Here is a 19,379-nt window from a genome sequence, read left to right on the forward strand (position 1 = left end):
GACATCATTTTTATCAGAGCATAAATTCATTAGATCATAATATATCTTATGATTCATGAATAAATATGTTAATCTATAAAAATGACTTTACAAAACCGTCAAAGATATTGTAAATAGAGAAAATTATTTTGATAGTGAATTGATATCAATGATATAATAAGATAACAAGGCCGAAATATAAAAAACAAAATTATTTCTCATAGAAATATGTATATTCCATTATGAAATAGACATTATTCCATAAATGTTCACAAAAAGCCATTTTTTATCGAAAAAACTAGCTAGCAGATGAGATAGTTTGTAGTAGCACACTTTAATCACTGAGCAAATATTTGAGATTGTATTTGACTGTATTCATTCAAGAAAATTAAAAAAATTATATTACCCGATTTGTTTGAAAATAAAATTGTTTATTTTTGATTTTAAACTAAATGATTTATAGATCATATTCATATTCAGGTTTTGCTTCTTCGGGTTGGACTTCACAACTTTTAACTCTTTCATTATGCATTCTTTTATACATAATAAATCCAATAATAGAAGCAACTACAATAGCAATCAATGCTGCAAGTACTCCAACTACTATTCCTACAGTTTTCTTGTTATCTGTTTTGCCGCTATTTAGTTTGTCATCATTTGGTGCTACTGATTTTGTTTTATAAGGCTTATCACCTGGTTTTTCATATGGTTTGTTATCAGGTGTTGGCTTATTTGGTTTAATTTCAGGTGTTGGCTTATCTGATTCATGGCTTGGTTTACCTGAATCATCGCCTGGATCAACAGGTTTTTCAGGAGTATTTTCATTTTTGTTTAATTCTGAAGATGAAACTGACTTGTAAGCGCTGTTTTCTGAAATGATATATGATTTTTCAACACTATGCGGATTATCTACATTAATTGTGAAAGTTGATTCATCATTGGCGTTTTCTGGATCAAGTTTAATTACCACCGGATCTTCAAAAACATCATTAACATCTCTAATATATCTTGGAGATTTTTCCCCAAATAAATACCTGTAATCGGATAAGATTCTTCCATCATTTGCAACATGAATCCTAGTGTGTTTGTAAGTGAAGAAAACATAAACATTTCGACATTTTCCATTCAAAGCTTGAACGTTATACTCTGTATATCTTTGAGAATTTTTGAATACCCAATTTGCAGTGCCATGAACAATTACATCAGTGCAACCATTTGCTTCTTTTTTGAAGAAATACACGTAAATGCATTTGGAAAGATAGAGACCATCATACCTTAGAACCAATTGACCATTTACTGTGTAATCAATATTCATGATTCCATGTTTCAGTAAATTCTTTTCAAAATCTCCTTTCTTGTAAATTGCAACAACTCCTGTGAAATCATCACAATACAATGAAACTGATGTTCCTGCTTCAACATCAAAAGTTCTATTTTCTGTTGTTAATCTAATGAAATATTGACCAATTGTAGGATAATCAAAATCATGAGATTGCATAGGCGTATGAGATTCACCATTAGTTTTAAATAAACTATCAGCTTTAATTAATTGGAATTTATATTCCTGATATACTGGATTTTTGTAATATTGATAAACTTCCAAATTCCAATTCCAGGGGTATAATGTACTTAAAGGTAATGCAACTGCATATCTTACATTTTCGATTTCTTTAACATCCTGGTAATGAATGTAATCTTTTTCAAATATTCTCATTCTATAATTAGTAAATCTAATGGAACAATTATATGGATTTACGATTACAATCAGATTATCTGATTCCACATATCTTGTATTACAAATAACATTGCCGTTTTCTGTCAAGAAATTGATAACGAAACTTGCCGTCGCTTTTTCCATAAATGGCACAAATAAGTAGTGAATTTGACTGTGATCATATCTTCTTCTTGGATTTCTTTGAATTTTGAATGTTTCTGGTTCATAAATGAGGTAATAGGAATCAATTGAATTATAGTTTTCATCTACAAAGTTTTCTGCATTCGTGAAAACAACATATCCAAATTTGAATGTAATTGTTGTTAATCCATTTGTAGGAACGTCAAGAAATTCATCATGAATATTATAATCACTGCGTTCCATTACATTACCAGATTTCGATGTATCTACATAAGCAAAATCTATTACAGATTTTTTGGGGTCAATGAAAGAATAAAAAAAGATTTTGTCATCTGAATCCAAAATGAATGTTTTGTCAATTTTTTCTGTAAAATCACTAGTAAAGCCATTATAATAGCCATAGACGCAAAAGCCTGGTTTTGGATCTGGTGGAATGACAGGAACAAATAAATATTTTTTGCCAGGTTCTAATTCCTTATTTAAGCTAAAAAGTTTTGCTCCTGAAAAGTCAAGAAAGTCAACATAATCAACTTTTCCTGTTACATCATAGTATTTCAGATTCATTTTCCAATTTTCTCTCTCCTCCAGAAAGATTGGAGAATTCTTGGATATTGTTATGACTTTCTTGTCAGCATAAGCAGTTAATAATTTATTTCCATTCTCATCAATAAATTTATCATGATTATATATGAGTAATGGAGTTACACTATCTGAAGAGATAAGGATATCTGTATCATAATCATTATTTAATTGTAAAGCGCCATCCTCGGCAGAAGATATATGAATCTTGTTGATATTAAAGTAAAAATCTTTCTCGACATTAGTAATTACTTTTTCTGTAATCATGTTATTCGCCCTTAATTTGTTTTGAACAAAATCAAATTCACCATCAACTGACCTAGAAATAATAAGATAATCCTTAAAATATAAGCATGCTGGACAAATAACATACTTTCTAAGTCGATATCCGAATACTTTAAAATTATCATAATTGGGACTTATATTTGTTGATCTTAATTTTATATGATAAGTTTCATCTGGACCATATATATAGTAAATGGCAAATTTTGTCACACTGTAATTAAATGTCCTATAATCAAGGGTTATATCTTTGTCAATTGTATTATAGATAATTATATATTGTTCATCTTCTGTAATATCAATCATTACAAATTCAAATACTCTAACGTGATCTGAAGCCTTAATGATAATGTCGTGATCTAAGTTTTCGATTTGAGTATCAATTTTTTGATCATTTTCATCATAGAAATCATCCTTGTTTAATGATAAATAAAGTAGTTTTTGGGCTGATGGTCTAACAATTGTTACTTGTTGACCAGGTAGAATGTATAAAGAATTTAACCCAATTTTAGAATTGAAAACATTTGTGTCATCAGCTAAATTATTTTCTGAACTATAACACATTCCTTGCTTCAACAAATTATTGTAAAATGAGTTTTGATCATTTGGTGTTGCAGTGATGGAGATAAGAAAACTATTTCGACTCATACTTAGAAATGAAACATCAGTAAATGTTGATGATCCTTTTGTTAATGTTTGTGTATTGCCGTTTATTTTAACATTTGTAGTTGCATCATCATATAATTCAATGTTAATTGTCACCTTTTCATCAAAGAAAAGTTCAATTGAATTATATCTGAGAATAAATAGTTTTTCAATCGCATTTTGCCATATAGTACCAGGATTGGAAATAATCGTTATCGGATGAGATTCTCCATCAACTGATTCCAAATAAAGTTTTTCTTATCCCTTGAAAACTTTTTGTGGATGTGACCAATTGAAATGAACAAAATTCCTTGTATCACTAATAAATACATTATAGCTGCTAGAAATATCTAAGTATACTCTAGCAGTATTTCCTGAATAACTACTACCTGATTCGAGTTCTCTTGGACTGCATCCAATGCATGATCCTGTTTCAACTAAAGGTTGTAATTCAGGAACACTAAAAAGTTTCTGTGTTTCTGTAGTGACTTTTGGAGAATTTACAGAAAGAAAACCGATTTTACGCTTTTTAGGATCATATCCACTCCACTGAATATTGTTATCCATTGCAGTAGTTGTTGTATATGGTTCCTTTGGATATTGTACTTTTTCACGGCTAGTGACTGAATTAAATCTTGGTGTAGAATATACTTTTCCTGAATCGGTTTCAACAGTAACTGTATGAGGGCGTTCATCGTAAGAAATCAAACAGTACTGTCCTGATGGGATGCTAGTTCTTGTCCAATAACTATATCCGCCTGCATGGTATAAAATAGAAAGATATTTGCAATTTTTTGCCATAAAGGCAACAATATAAATTGATTTAGGAGGGCCATCATATGCGAGTTCCTTTCCTTTTACATTTAAAATAAAATTGGAAATATCATCTCCATTATACTTAAGTCCTGTTGGATCTGAAATGTATAAGACACAGCTTCTTTCTTCCACTTGATTATTGAAAAACACACCTGGAGATGATAAAATTACTTCTGTTGGTTCTCCAAGAGGAGGGATCAGGACTTGGTTGTCTCTGAATCCTGTGTATTCTCCATTAATTGATCCTCCATCACTATGATACATACCAGGTTTGTATCCTTCTAGTTTGGGAATTTGATTTTCAGATAATTTTAAAAAAGATACTCCATAATGGGCTCTGGACTCTCGATTTGAAATTGATTTACCAGATATCAACCAAACATATCTTGTATTTGTAATTTTCCTGAAAATTTCATTTCTCCCTTGAGTTGAATCAGTATAAACGTAGTCAACATCATAGTTTATATAGCAAAAATCATAGTCACCGGTATAATCAAATGTATGACAACCGAAAAACTCGAAGTCGCAATTTGTATATGATAAAACAATTAAATCCAATCTTTTTTTACTACTTGAAAATTTGGAATAATCTATCATGTATTTTTTATTTGGCTCATCAAGAACTACAAATGTTATTCCATATGTTTTCGAATATGATGCAAAAAATAAATATAATATTTTTGTGCCTGAAATTGATTTTACAGTTAAGGAATCTATATTGGCATAGAGCGAGCTTAAGGTGTAGCCCCTTTCATCTTGAAAAATTGTTGGGTTTAAAATGCAAATTTCAAAGTTTTTTTCTTTTGTGCTAAATGAAATTGTTATCGATGATTCTGAAATCGGAATAGTATACATTCCTCTTTCTGATATATGAACTTCATCGCATAATGAAAAGCTGAAAAGAAGTGCGAGCATTTAAAATTTTATGATTTGAGAGGAATTTGAATTTAAAATTTTCAAAAGTCGCTGAACTTTGTTTTGGTTTTTTGAATATATTTCGTCAATACTTTTTTTTACACTTCAATTCAATTTTTTTACCCTTTTAAATTTCCGTATCCAATTTACTTCTGTGTCCAATATAAATACCAATTTATCATTTTTACAATTCGAGTCGCAGGAAAAAATATATATTCATATATAATGGATGCAGATCATGTTAATTAATATGTAATTTACTTGCGACTAGGAATTTTTTTTAATTTTTGTATTCAAATTTTCAGAACTTTTAACGTTCATGAGAATTATAGTCTGCAAAAGATTAATTCGGTTAAGAAACGTAAGATTTGTTCATTCAATATCTTATTCTTTTTCTAATTAGCAGCGGTTTATTTGAATTTACGACAATTGAGTTAAATTCTCAAATTCAGAACCATAGGTGTGATTCATTGAATATTCATGCATTCTCAGCTTATGAGTATTACTTGATATATGGAATGAAATGCAGGTGCATATGCAATCCATTTGTTTCAAAAAAATCTCAAAAATGATTGTTGAAGAAATTATTATATGATGAATTAATGTACTCAAGATGAAGAACATGCACAAACATTGCACGTCATCTCATTTTAGAACAAAAAATTAAGTTTTGCATTAAGATTTAATTCCTAAATTCACTACTGGTAACAATCTCAATTTTATGTGACTATGGGTGTGAGCACTTGTGAATTTCGCCGAATTCGAAAAATTGAACTTGACATTTATAAATTCTTTACAATACGTAAAGTTCTCAAATTTAAGATTGCAATTTCAAAATTTCGTATTACGAATGATCTAACCTTATATTGCTCATTAAATTAAAATGTGAAATAAGTATTTGAATATATGCTTCAAAAAATGCAATATACTGAAAAATTCCATTGATACTTGTAGATATTGAGAATCCAGTATCCGAATACGTTGTTGCATCTGATGTTGAAAGTATTGCTAATGGAACATCAAGTCAATACTTTGCCTTAAAATCAATTAAAACATTTAAAAAAGTTTTCTTCGAAAGTCCCTCATCTCTTAAATTTTTTGGACACTATTCATTTTATCAATGTGCATTACTTAAAGAACTTGATTTCTCTAATTGCACTTCCCTAGAAAATATAGGATCATTTTGTTTCTTTGAATGCACTGGAATAGAACGCATAACCTTTCCAACACAGTCTAAACTAGAAATATTAGATTACGCGTGCTTTTGTTCAATGCATTCTGTTGAATCCTATTCGCTTCCTTCATCGTTGAGATACATCAATGGCAATGCTTCTGAATTTGGTTGTTTTAGAGGTTTTTCAGGAAATGAATTGAGATTTAACGAAGGATTATTATCCATTGGTCCATGCGCTTGCATTTATATAAGATGTCATTATGTTTACTTACCATCATCTCTCATAGAATTGGATTCGAGTGTACTTAGATGCAATGATAATTTGATAGAGATTTTTACTGGTCAATTGAATGCTTGCGTGGTAGTCAACAAAGCATTACTTAGTTATGATCAAACTCTCTTGTATGCTTTCCCTTCTCTTATAAGTGGGACTTATTATGTTCCTAACACTGTACAAATTATTTGCACAGACGCTTTCTGCTATTCAATGTTGAATGAAATAATCCTTCCTGATTCATGCACTGAATTAGAAACACTGGCTTTTTTCCATTTGAGAAACCTAGTTTTTATGAAAATCCCAAAGAGTGTCGTCAAAGTTCATGATGATTCCATCAATGACTGTCCAAATTTGAGAAATTTAACAATTGAAATGGAGAGAATCCCAAAACTTCATTATCAATCTGTGGAAATCATGACTCTCGGAAATGAAACAAAAGTCATAGAAGATTATGCTCTAATCAATGCTGTTAATTTGCAATCAATTATCATTCCACCTTCAGTTGTAAAGATTGGGGCAGAAGCCTTTCGTGGCTTAAAGAAACTCAGATGTGTAAGAATATATGGCCAGCCTTCTATTGGCTCGTCAGCTTTCAAAGACACTAGAATTTCTTGTGGTATTGACTGCTATTCTTCTCTGATCGATCCTCTCATGATCTCGGGTGTGAATAGTAAGTCATTTAATTATTGCTGTATGACTGCTGTCGTTCAAAATGCAGTATGCTTCAGATCCCTATTAGATTTTCAATGTTTAGTTTTTAATATAGTTTAAAAAAATTATATTGCTTAAGACTATAAAATAAGATACATTCAACTGTATAGAATAATGTATTTGAGATGTGAACCAAAATTCGAATTGGAATGTGGGACAGCACTTCAATGAAATCAATCTCATCAATTACATTTGATTTCATTATGTTTTATTCTAAGACCATCACCACTTATGAAATTAATATTAAAATTTATCCAATAAAAAGCCATTCATGATAAAATTCCAGAAATTTTGAATTTGTGTTGGAACGATTTCAAATTTAATCAAGAAAAAATTTCATTTCGATAACAATGCCTATTTGATATTGCATGTGAGGTTAAGTGATCGAACAATCTGTGTAAAATTTATTTTTTTATGGGCGCTTCAGACTCAATCCCAAAGCCAACAAAGGAAGAAGTCAATGAGCTTACAAAGACAACCCACTTCAATGCAGAAGAAATCAACAAATTATACGCTGCTTTCTTGAAGATTGCAGGTACTCCAAAGAATCAAGATGGAAAGATCCAGCCACAAGAGTTCTTCGATTCCCTTGCCATCACAAACGAAGAATACGGTCTCAAGGTCTTCGAAGCATTCGATTCAACTGCTGATGGAGATTTGACATTCGGCGAATACGTCAAGGGAGTTTCCCAGCTTTGCGAACGTGCTACACAAGAAGAGAAGGCTAAGTTCTGCTTCGGTCTCTTTGACTCAAACAAGTCTGGAACAATTTCCAAGCCAGAATTCCTTTCATTCATCGAAGCTTCACTCGGTGAAATGGAAGGCTCAAGTCCAGAGCTTGCCCGCAACATCGCCCTTCAGCTCTTCACTGAAATTGACCATTCAAAGGATGGCAATATTACATATCCTGAATTCTTCAAGGCCGTTCAGAAGAACAACAACATTGTTAACTGCGTTAACGTCCACGTCGAATATATCTTCAAATAAACCTCTTGTATTTTTTCTTATTAAATATTATTTTGTTTTCTAATCCTTAACTTACAGAACATCAATCTACCTTAATCAAGATAAACAAGTTCTTCCACTTATGGCCATTTCGGAGGATCAGATTCTTTTATTTTTTTAATTACTTTTTTATTATTAACTAACATTAGCCTGAGAACACTATCATTCTTGTCATATTATACAATGTATTAAAATAAAAGAAAACCATTTAAAATTTCAAATTTCATTTCGAGAATTTGGAAATTTAGAGATTACAAATGAGCCGAAGGTGCATAATCAGTTCAAAAAAGATGTAATTTTTTATCATGACCTATAATTATTGTCTCAATACTGATATATCTTGATAGATCCTAATATGAGCCATTATTTAATTATCAATCGCCAAAATATGATTGCCATCCATATAATGAACTAAATGGAATGTTATGATATCTAAATTACAATCAATATAAAATTAAATTCATATTTTTCATCGTTTGAGAAAAGAAAGTTTTAACATTTTATAAATATGTGTGATAATAGAATCAAATGAAGAAGAAAAAAATTTGAATTGCAAAAAATTATTTTTAGAATGTTCGTAAAAAAAAAGAATAAAATATATGAATAAAACACTATTCCTTACATTAACTTGCAAGGGATGTAGTTGATTGATTCGCAGAATGAAACGACTTGTTTAGGAACTTCTGCGAGAACTTCTGCTGGTAATGATCCTGCGTGTGCTCCCAAGTATTTCCTGAAAGGAACGAACTGTACGATATCGCGTCTGCATGGTTGTCCCATTGAATTTCTCAATCCCTTTCCGTCGTCGCCATCAAGGTCGTCCATTGCGCTGAAGTCAGCATTGCCGACACCAACGATGATGATAGACAATGGTGCATCTGATGCAGCAACGATTGCATTTGCTGTTTCTCTGAAATCGTTGATTGCGCCATCAGTAAGTATCATAAGGATGGTATATGTCCTTGACTGGTTGAAGGCCTGGCGAGCTACGTATGCTGCGTTCTGGATCATAGGTGCGAAATAAGTTGGACCGTACAATTGAACGGATCTGAGAGCATTTCTGTAGACATCGAGGATACCCATCATGCCTGGAACGTATGGATGCTCAGCGCTGAAGGTAAGTGGGAAGCAATGGTCGACTTTTCCGTTGATTGCACCTCCGAAACCGTAAACAGCGAATTGCTGGTCTGAATCGTATGGGCAGACGATCTCACCGATGGAGCAGATGCATTGCTCGTACTGGTTCATGGAACCTGGGTTGATGAAGTGAAGTGAATTTGGCTGTGTTGCCTCCTTTCTTTCTGTGGGAGTTGATGGCGAACTCTTGCTTTTGCTCGAGGTGGGAAGCCATAGCTTGTACATCGGTATCGACTGTGCCGATTAAATCGTGATCTGAAAGCTTATTCTTCTTGGAATCAGCATCGTAAACAGCGAATCTGATTGGCTGCATTGTTTCGAAGATGTATGCAGCTTGGAGTGTCGTGACGAACGCTGGATTTGGATTGTTCCAGATAACTTCGGTTCTAGCGATTTCTACATACTGGCCGTTGATTGGGACCTGCATGACAACCATTGAGTCTGATGGGCTGCCGACATCTAAGCGTGGTAAGTCAGAACAAGAAATATGCATGTTAATAATCGGCTGATCGGTCTTAATATCCTTTGTTCCGACATCTGATACTCTTGCATTGTCTTTGTTGAGCTTTCCCTTCTCGGCAAGCTTTGGATTTGGGCAATAACCTCAGTAAGCTATTGACATTTGTGAAGTTAACAGAATTCAATAGTTTACGCGGAAATTTATAAAATTTCGAACAATTTATGATATGAGTTTGAATCAGAATCATATGTCATTGTTATTGATTATTGTTGTAAACAGAAATTCATCAAAAGTGACAGCTCTCAATTTTTTGACATTTGTAAATTCTAAATTGAATGAGAAAAATGAAATAATACTAAGCATAATACAATATTCTAGATTTAATTATAATTAGGGAAAAGTTAGTTTTGAGAGTACTTTTCATAGGCATATAGAATGAAATCTTCTGAAAATAATATCACATAAACTCATATTATTTTCTAATATATAACTATTTTATATAAAAATCAAATTCAATGATCTTAAAAGCGAATGATAAACCTCAAAATTTACGAATATAATGAGTGAAAATATAATGCTTATCTATCATAAAACCATATGAAATATTAATTTTTGCTTTACGCCTAATTTTTGACGACAATTAGCAAGAAGAATTGCATGATAAATAAAAACATTTAATCAAAGTCAATTTTATTTTTCATATTCAAATGGACTGAGTGTTAACATTTAACATTTTTTGCTAATTGTCGTCAAAAATTAGGCGTAAAGCAAAAATTGATATTTCATATGGTTTTATGATAGATAAGCATTATATTCCCACTCATTATATTCGTAAATTTTGAGGTTTATCATTCGCTTTTAAGATCATTGAATTTGATTTTTATATAAAATAGTTATATATTAGAAAATAATATGAGTTTATGTGATATTATTTTTCAGAAGATTTTGTGTTCTTCTTCAAAATTTTATTTTTTTATTAAAAAGAATCTTTACAAAATATACATTTACTTTAATTAATATTTAAAAACGTGCTCTATCAAAAGTTCCAAAAATTCAATATTTTAGCTTTTCTGAGGTGTCACTTTTGATGAATTTCTGTTTACAACAATTATTAATTGTTAGCAACGTCAAAAATGATAGTTCAAATCCTAATGGAATCTAGCGGTTTTTCAGAAATTGGAGGGAAATTGAATACTAAAAAAGTTAGATTGGTTTATGCGACGTTGCAGAACTTGTATTTCAAAGATTTTCAATAGAAATCAATGATATTTTGATTACAGTATCAAGTATTCTCTTCGCTATTAGACTAGGACTAAATTTCTAGAGGTTTTTAAATAATTTCGAATCTTTATAATGCCTATACAATAGAGAAAGTTGAACCATATAGTTTCCACAACACTTGTGATTGAATATTAATGAGTGAATCGAATAAATATGATTTAATGAATTTGGGCTCATATATCAAAATATGAACAAGGGAAATGAAAATTTAAAAAGTATAGACGATTTTTGATAAAAAAATTCATCATTTCAATCGTCATTTGTGAGTAATAAATGAACATTTTATATAGGTTGTATTATTGAAATGGAAATTAAATAGTGTTGAAAGAAATTTGATCTGGTAAGGTATATTAGCTTCTAAATAAACAATTATAAAATAATGAGATATAATCGTAATTCATCAAGTAAAAAGAAATTTGTAATTACAGTGTTATAAACTGCGGAAATATGAAAAGATCACAACAAGTTAAGAAAGAATGTTTGAGTGTAAAATCAGTAATAAAGAAAAGAAAAGGGATTTACATTGTTTTGGACTATAACCATTTAGATTTTAGTCTAAAGAGTGATATTGAAAAATGAATAATAAGAAGAAATTGGTCAGTTACTTTCTTAAAGTTATATAATACATATTTGCAGCAAGCCCCAGTAGCATAGTGGTTATTGCGTGTGCCTCGTAAGCGCAAGGTCGCCGGTTCAACTCCGGTCTGGGGCATGCACTTTTTAAAATTTTATTTCTCAAATATTTTTTGTAATTGCAAATAAATTTAATTTTTAATTTGGAAATACTTATTTATCGACGAATCGCCAATTTAATCAATTAAAATTGTCATATTTTTTATAATTTAAACGTCGATGAGTGAGCGACCTGTTCGAACTTCAAGAGTTATAACGTTCACTCGTCGACAAACATCAAGACAAATACCAACATCTCCTGCTTTTCCAGCAATTCCAACTGTTTTTCGAGATATGTTGTCGATATCCGATGATAGAATAGAAGTTCTAAGGAAAAACATTAAAGAATGTTCAAGAATTCTTGTTCTTAATCGTTATTACGCATCTTTAGGCAAATCCAATATGATACCAAAAAATGACATTTTCCTTTCTCGACTTTTTTCACCTACAATCGCATTTTCGTTCCTAGGCATTACCAACATGTACCAAAGTTCCACAACATTACTAACATTTTTACTTAAAAACCCAAAAATTTTTTCTAGAGCAATTGCGTTATATTCTAATGATGTTGATTTCAATCATCTTGTTTCGTCAATAATACCTTCTGTCTTTGGATTCTATTATTCAAATGAAATGATTGGTTTCGCATCTAAATTTTATGAAAAATCAGTTAAAATGAACAATGTTAATAGTGCAATGCAGATTATATTACCATTCTTCTATTCAGGATTATCTTCTATGTTCTTTAATAATCTTTTTGATAGGCTTTTACCTTTAGTTTCTGCTGAAATTTATATTGTTGATAACAACTCGACTTCTTTACTTGCTGTTGAATATGCTCACACATTTATCCGTTTATGTGGTGAATGTCTACCTTATTTACACAATTTTCTCATTAGAATATTAAAATTAATTTTAGAATTGAAATGGGAAGATTCACAGTTCATTGAATTGTTCTTTAATAGGTTTATCGTCAAATTTACAAATATATGGGCTCTCAAATTCAAATTAAAACAAAAAAGAAATTTTATAACAGAAATTATGAATTTTGTGCCTTCTTGCAAATCCGAACTCTTCAAACTAAAGCAAGACATACTTGTGGCCAATGGAACTCTCTTTGTTCCTGATTTTTACCAAGGAAATGATAAAAATCCTTTTCAAAATTTAGTTTGCGTCCAAGATATGAATTTATTGGCTAAAATCATCAACCAAGCCAACGCTTTGCCTCAGGAAATACAGAGATCGGACTTTGATTACCCAGAAAAGAAAAAATTCCAATGGTTTTACGTTGATATTTATATCCCTTCACAAAATATTGAAGAACCGGTTTTATTTGGTAACAATGATGATGTAGGTAATTTGTTTGACTCGATTATCACTAAAAGAAGATGGATAAATGACTTATCGGATTGGTATAACAAATTACTTAAATTTGAAGCCAATTCTACTATTGAACAGATGTATAAGATTGTTTTATCAATCCCTTCTTCCGAAATCATTACTGCACACTCTGCTTTTTATCATTTTGAAAATAATTTCCATGATGACGCTTTGAAGCAAGAATTCTTTTTAGTAAACTCTAGATTAGTTATTTCAAGGCTTCCTGAACGTGCGTTACGCCTTCTTTTTGAGCTCAGTTCCAGATTTAATCAATATGTTAACAAATATGATCATATTCCTACATTTTCGGACTTTCATAACTCTCTTCGGCATCATTCCACCAGGCTCTCCATATCTCATTGTATTTCTTTGATGGAATCCATTGGAGAATTGACTTTACCCGCTCAATTTCCTGTTTTTTCATCTGTTTTGTCTGATTTAGATGAATTATCTGAACTCGAGAATACAGGTGATATTGCTTACTTTATATTATTAAGTAATACAACATCTCCTGCTTTTCTTGGTTCTTTTACCTTATTATACGCATTTGTTATAAATGTTCAGACTTTGGCGAAAATTCTTGGTGCAAAGGAACTTGCATTATGGCAGAGACTTGATGGAATCATAATAACTGCTTTATCTGTTGATTTTCATTATTTAAATTCTTATCTTGAAATAAGAAAGACTCTTTGCGAGATTGCTAGCATCAACTATGGTCTAGAGTTCAAAAAATCAGACAGTGCTCCTTCTCTTTCTTATTCTTCTACGATTTTGTTGTAAAATTTTTTGTCTACCATGTTATTTTATGAAATTCTACGTATTTAATATTCCTCAAGCTTAGTATATAAAAATTATTTGTCCGGAAATCGGAAATTATGAGCTGTAATCCAAAATTATTTTTGAATCGGAGTTCTTCTTAATAACATATAATTTAAATGTTTCCATTATAATACTTAGAACATATAATGTATGTAATTCATAGTAAAAACTTGAAATTAAACATAACCTGGTAAGCAACATTTAATTAACACACAAAACGAAAACAAAATACGCAATAACTAAATTAATCTGCTAACACGGTGGCAAGACCGCTTCCTATTCCTAATAATTCCGACAGGAGTGATCAATTTCTTCAATCCGAGTGGAGTGTTCAATGGAGGGAGATTTTCATAATGGGAATACGATGCATAGCGATTTCCCTTTACAATTGGGATACGGCAGAGGTTTGGAAAGTTCTTATTATAAAATTCTTTTTCAAGAATGTTAAAAGAAACAGTTCCTTGGTTAACAAGTCCATCTGACATATTACCAGCGATTGTATCATAATCGTATCCAATATCTTTGAGTTTCTGGGAAATATAACTAAAACTTGGCTTAAACTCTTCGATCTTATCAGATACGTACTTCACATTGCTGGCGAGCCAAGGGTGGGCAAGAATTTCATCCAATGAAATTCTGTTCTGTGGGTTCTTTGTTAACATTTTTTGCAACAGGTCAACTAAACATGGGGAAAGGGATTCTGGATATTCAACTTCGGCAAACAATATTTTGTTCGCTAATGATGACAGGTTCTCATCATAAAATGACATCGACTTACAGACCATTATGTAAAGTAAAATTCCACAGCTCCATATGTCTGAAGCGAATGTATACTGCCATCCAAGAATGAGTTCAGGAGAAGCGTATGGCGGGGATCCGCATTGTGTTTTCATCATTTCTCCGTTCAAATTTAAACATGAAAGACCAAAATCAATGACCCTAATGTTTCTATTTTCGTCTAATAATACATTTTCGGCTTTAATATCTCTGTGCGCAATATGGCATGTTTGTTGCAAGTGTTTTATAACTAAAATTATTTGAGCGAAAATTATGGAAGCTTCATCTTCGGAAAAAGCGCCACGCTCATTAATATTATTCAATATTGAACCTTGTGATGCATAATCCATGATTAGGAAGTATTCATCTTCAGTTTCAACGATTTCAAAGAGTTCTACAATAAAAGGATGTTTGACAATCTTCATAATTTCTATCTCTTTCTGTATTTTCTCTTCATAATCGCTGTCATCATTGTTTATTTTCTTTGGAATCATCTTGATGGCAACGTTTACTCCTGTTTTCTTATGAGTTGCTCGAAAAACCTTGGAGAACCCTCCGACTCCTATTGGTATAATATTACCATAGTTCTCTTCGAGCTTGTTCATGTGTTGAGTAATTTTATTTAATATTTTGAATTATTGAATTTTTATGAGGCATTTCTGAATTTTTCATGAAAATATTGAGAAACCTGTAAATTTTTTTTACGGGATTGTTTGGATTGAAATATGATTTCTAGCATTTCTGCTAAATTGGTTACTTGATTGTGAGCTTTATCAAATTTACTTCATCACAATTTTGAATTTAGGGTTTATTATGTATTTAATTTGATTTTATTAATGGCATCCTAATAAACAATATTATTTCCATGAGTACGAAGTAAATTGAAGCATTCAATTCACTTCGGTTTTACGCACAATTGAAGCCACATTAATATGAGTTACTTCTACATCTTGATCAAGATAAAAGTTGGTTCATTCACTTTTTTCACTTCAGTAAACCTACGGTTTCTCCTCACATTTAGCTTACATTTTGACAAATTTATTCTAAGAGTGAAATATGATCCTTTGGATTATTTAACAAATGAAAAACATAATATTAGTACTAAACAGATATTTGTGAATTAAAATTTGACAAATTTCTATTGCTCTTCATAGGCAAAATTATAGCACTATAGCAATATGTTCATAAAATTATTGCATTTTCTTTGGATTATGCATATGGAAATTCAATCATCAGATTACTGTCACGCCGGTCACACTAAAATAAACATTACATTCAGTGCGCAGATTGTACGATGAATTAAATGAAATCGTTTCAATTCAATAAACGGTAGGTCAGATTCATTCGAAAAATAATGGACAGAATAACACAGTTAAAAAGCTAATTATCTTAGCTTTCCAGATTGGATGTCAAATCTATTTACTCGTATCTAAAAAAATAGAGAATTAAGGAAGATTTTGGATGAATTTTCGATCATCTAATTTTTTCCGAACATAAACAAAATTTAATTATTTTAAACAGGATTTTTAATTATTATAAACATTTAATATAAGAAATAAAACAATATACATGTAGATGATCGAATCAAGGGGAAAATATTGTGGTTACAAGCCTATAATCTTATGTCATTGATTCTACTGCACACATAAGATTATATATAATAAAGTACACTTTAAACAAGTACAATGCGCATCTTCTTTGGACGTTCTGTAACAACTTGTTTCATTGCAATGTACTTGCAGTATTTCTCGAACTCCTTCCTTCTGAGTTCGATGTAAAGCTCGTCAGTTTTTGGTGCCTGGACGAGCATGGAGCTGATCGAATATCGATCGAAGTCATTTGTGCTGTTTGTAAGGAAATTGAAGTATTTGTCGCACAGCCTGATCTCACATGGAACAGATGTCTTTTCTAAGATCTCTGCAGCTGAGAGAATAAAAGAAATCTGGTATAATTTGCAAAGAATAGTCTTTAAGACGTTCTTTCCACGTGACATGTAAATAGCAATCTGACGGATATTTAATGTCTGCTTCTTAAGTGACAAAAAGAGAAGGATGCAGAGTTGTGTAATTTTGCCAATTGAATCGCATTTTTCCTTTGGAATAATCTCTTTTAATTTAACTAATTCGTTATTGACGCCATTTGCAATTGAAAGCTTGTGGATTGTCTTAAGAATATTATCTTTTCCGGGTCATTATTGATTTTGTAATTTAATCGTCGTCGTTATCGATTTTGTAATTTAATCGTTATCGTCTTTTTCTAAACGTGCATTTTTTGCTTTCGGAGCTATTGAACATACATTGGCCCTTACCAGCAATTGAAAACTATTTTTCATTATCAACAATTACATTACTCCGAGTTATTCATCAATCAATGAAAATCGATATATAGTCCATACTTCAATTTACAATATTGGCAAGTCCAATTTCACTTGGCATATTTAACTCATATAGAAAAACCAGTTGGAATCGGCAAAATTATCTTTAATTCCATACATAAGAAAAAAAAATTATAAAGTTCTTCAATAATAGCAAACTAATAGTTTAAATAGATTTACAAGTATCGCCCATCTACTTTTGATATAATTCACATATTAAATGTAGAAAACTGGTTTAAAATAAATATTTTAAAAGTTCGAAAACAATTTATGAAAAAATAACGTGATGACATTTACTAAATTTGCTCTGTATTAAAGTATCGATGATAGAAAGAGCATATTTTGTAAATATTTCAAAAATATTTAAAAGTCGGAGAAATTGTATTGTAATGTACTATAATTATGTTACAAATCCGATTCAATACTAATCCTTCGCTATTGAAGTTGTTTTGAGAAGGATATTCTCCAAATTCTTGATAAATCTTTAAAATCTAGAGTAATCGTTTTGTAAACTTAACAAAACTAAAATGTATACCAATAAATTGTTACAGGCATGAAAACTGGAAAGATTGTTGTAACAATGCACCAAACAAAAGAAATCCATTCTAAATGTAATGAAAGTCTCAGATATCTCTTCCAGTTTTCTGCAGCATAAGTATAGGCTGCTGGTGGTAAGTATCCAGAACAAATTGCAAGAACTACGCAATTAATAATATTATCATATCTGCAAAGTACATTGAAGCCAGACATGGCCAACTCGTAGTCTCTAGCATTTGATACTGAAAGACCAATAAGTTTTCTGACAACAACACCTGGCAAATTCAAAGAAATTTGAGACATAAATTGGGAACTTCCGACCAAAAGAGAATCTAATGTGTGCTTTGAGAATGGCTTCAAGAAGCCACTAAGTTTTGGCTTGACACCGAACTTACCGCTAAAGAATAGAATGGTCAAAAGTATTCCTGGAACTCCATCTGCAATAATTGTACTAATTGCAGGTCCCATAACACCGAACTTGAATACACCTAAGAATATTGGATTCAAAACTCCCATTCCGATGCCTAAACAGACAAGATCAATAATTCCGACAAGTAAAGTACGACCTTCTGCCTGAAGGAAGCCGCAACATGCAAGAAAGATGCAAGTAAATACATTTCCTACGCCTTGTGGTAGCATATAATCATAAGCTCCTTGAATTGTTTCAGGGTTTGCTCCGAACCATCTACTCAAAGGTTTGTTGATAGGAAGAAGTATTGCAGGAACAATACAACCGAAAATGAGAGCTGTTCGCAATAAATCACATATAACTTGTCCGCATTCTTCAGATTGATTTTTGCCAAATAAAGCAGCGATCTGTGTACTGCCAGATGTCAATAAGAACAAGTCGAACGATCTTGCTATACCTTCCCATGCAATATCGAGAGCCACTGATGCCATGCCAACTTCTCCAACATATTTTGAAACCCAAATTGTATTAATAATGCCGTATAAAGTACTTGTCACTTGGGAACACATAGGTCCAATCATTAGCCTGAGAATGGTGACGAGAGGTGGGAATCCAGCCAATCTCTTAATCTCATCATTCATCTCGGATTGCTTCATTTATAAATTTTAATTCAAATTTTTTATTTTAACGATTGGCCTTCAATTTTATTGACCACTTTTCCAAAAATTGAATGTGAAGTTAACTCTATGAATTAATTAATTAATGTGTATAATTTTTATCTTTATATATCATATATTAATTTTATCTTCTCTAAACTACTTCTGTTTTTGAGAGAAAGCTCATAAACCCTTACAAAGGAAAAAAATTTGATTTCCTATAATATTAATATAGAGACATAGCCTAATATATTTTTTATTGAAATCATATTGATTCTTCACAAAATTTATCTCGTTCAATCTTTTGAATGCGATAGACCACATTTGATCACGTCATCACGATCTTTAGTGATCTGGATAATGTACAACTTAAAGAATATTTTTATCTTTATTTCAGATTAATCCATCAAGGGAGAAAAAATTGAAGCCTTATTGTTGTATAAAATATCAATCAATGCTTATGTAAAGGGCAATGTGTACTACAATAAAATTATTATTATTGATTAATTTCTACATAATATCGTTAAATAATTGAATAATTTTTGAATTTCAATGATCGTATATCTTTATCTATACTATATTCATTAGTTCGCCTAAAATATCATATACTTCGATGATTTCTTGATAAATAGAATTCAA

General features: G+C 31.1%; 9 protein-coding genes and 1 non-coding gene across 10 annotated transcripts, besides 3 other annotated features; 4 read left to right on the forward strand and 6 right to left on the reverse strand.

Annotated features, from left to right (window-relative positions):
* Window positions 1-436: 436 nt before the first annotated feature.
* Window positions 437-3,343, reverse strand: TVAGG3_0353170 (uncharacterized protein; the record flags this gene model as incomplete). The annotated part of the gene is made up of 1 exon (XM_001315208.1): window positions 437-3,343. The coding sequence occupies one exon, from the start codon at window positions 3,341-3,343 to the stop codon at window positions 437-439; it is 2,907 nt and encodes a 968-aa protein (XP_001315243.1).
* Window positions 3,344-3,598: 255 nt separating this feature from the next.
* TVAGG3_0353180 (uncharacterized protein) lies at window positions 3,599-5,071 on the reverse strand (the record flags this gene model as incomplete). The annotated part of the gene is made up of 1 exon (XM_001315209.1): window positions 3,599-5,071. One exon carries the CDS (start codon window positions 5,069-5,071, stop codon window positions 3,599-3,601), a length of 1,473 nt encoding a protein of 490 aa, XP_001315244.1.
* Window positions 5,072-6,152: 1,081 nt separating this feature from the next.
* Window positions 6,153-7,400, forward strand: TVAGG3_0353190 (ribonuclease inhibitor domain-containing protein; the record flags this gene model as incomplete). The annotated part of the gene is made up of 1 exon (XM_001315210.1): window positions 6,343-7,293. The coding sequence occupies one exon, from the start codon at window positions 6,343-6,345 to the stop codon at window positions 7,291-7,293; it is 951 nt and encodes a 316-aa protein (XP_001315245.1).
* Window positions 7,401-7,641: 241 nt separating this feature from the next.
* Window positions 7,642-8,516, forward strand: TVAGG3_0353200 (calcium ion binding; the record flags this gene model as incomplete). Its single annotated transcript, XM_001315211.2, has 1 exon — window positions 7,648-8,220. One exon carries the CDS (start codon window positions 7,648-7,650, stop codon window positions 8,218-8,220), a length of 573 nt encoding a protein of 190 aa, XP_001315246.1.
* A 272-nt stretch (window positions 8,517-8,788) lies between these two features.
* Window positions 8,789-9,993, reverse strand: TVAGG3_0353210 (negative regulation of response to water deprivation; the record flags this gene model as incomplete). Its single annotated transcript, XM_001315212.1, has 1 exon — window positions 8,857-9,600. The coding sequence occupies one exon, from the start codon at window positions 9,598-9,600 to the stop codon at window positions 8,857-8,859; it is 744 nt and encodes a 247-aa protein (XP_001315247.1).
* A 109-nt stretch (window positions 9,994-10,102) lies between these two features.
* Window positions 10,103-10,137: a mobile genetic element.
* Window positions 10,138-10,904: 767 nt separating this feature from the next.
* Window positions 10,905-10,942: a mobile genetic element.
* An 813-nt stretch (window positions 10,943-11,755) lies between these two features.
* On the forward strand, window positions 11,756-11,828 carry TVAGG3_0353240. The gene has a single exon. It is a non-coding gene; the product is annotated as a tRNA-Thr (tRNA).
* Window positions 11,829-11,919: 91 nt separating this feature from the next.
* Window positions 11,920-13,969, forward strand: TVAGG3_0353250 (uncharacterized protein; the record flags this gene model as incomplete). The annotated part of the gene is made up of 1 exon (XM_001315213.1): window positions 11,969-13,948. One exon carries the CDS (start codon window positions 11,969-11,971, stop codon window positions 13,946-13,948), a length of 1,980 nt encoding a protein of 659 aa, XP_001315248.1.
* Window positions 13,970-14,226: 257 nt separating this feature from the next.
* TVAGG3_0353260 (protein serine/threonine kinase protein) lies at window positions 14,227-15,381 on the reverse strand (the record flags this gene model as incomplete). The annotated part of the gene is made up of 1 exon (XM_001315214.2): window positions 14,227-15,369. One exon carries the CDS (start codon window positions 15,367-15,369, stop codon window positions 14,227-14,229), a length of 1,143 nt encoding a protein of 380 aa, XP_001315249.1.
* A 1,055-nt stretch (window positions 15,382-16,436) lies between these two features.
* Window positions 16,437-16,757, reverse strand: TVAGG3_0353270 (uncharacterized protein; the record flags this gene model as incomplete). The annotated part of the gene is made up of 1 exon (XM_001315215.1): window positions 16,437-16,757. The coding sequence occupies one exon, from the start codon at window positions 16,755-16,757 to the stop codon at window positions 16,437-16,439; it is 321 nt and encodes a 106-aa protein (XP_001315250.1).
* Window positions 16,758-16,949: 192 nt separating this feature from the next.
* Window positions 16,950-17,167: a mobile genetic element.
* A 493-nt stretch (window positions 17,168-17,660) lies between these two features.
* On the reverse strand, window positions 17,661-18,740 carry TVAGG3_0353290 (multidrug resistance protein YPNP-related family; the record flags this gene model as incomplete). Its single annotated transcript, XM_001315216.2, has 1 exon — window positions 17,661-18,740. One exon carries the CDS (start codon window positions 18,738-18,740, stop codon window positions 17,661-17,663), a length of 1,080 nt encoding a protein of 359 aa, XP_001315251.2.
* Between the last annotated feature and the right edge of the window lie 639 nt (window positions 18,741-19,379).

Source organism: Trichomonas vaginalis, chromosome V, assembly GCF_026262505.1.
Source record: "Trichomonas vaginalis G3 chromosome V, whole genome shotgun sequence".
NCBI classification, from domain to species: domain Eukaryota; phylum Parabasalia; order Trichomonadida; family Trichomonadidae; genus Trichomonas; species Trichomonas vaginalis.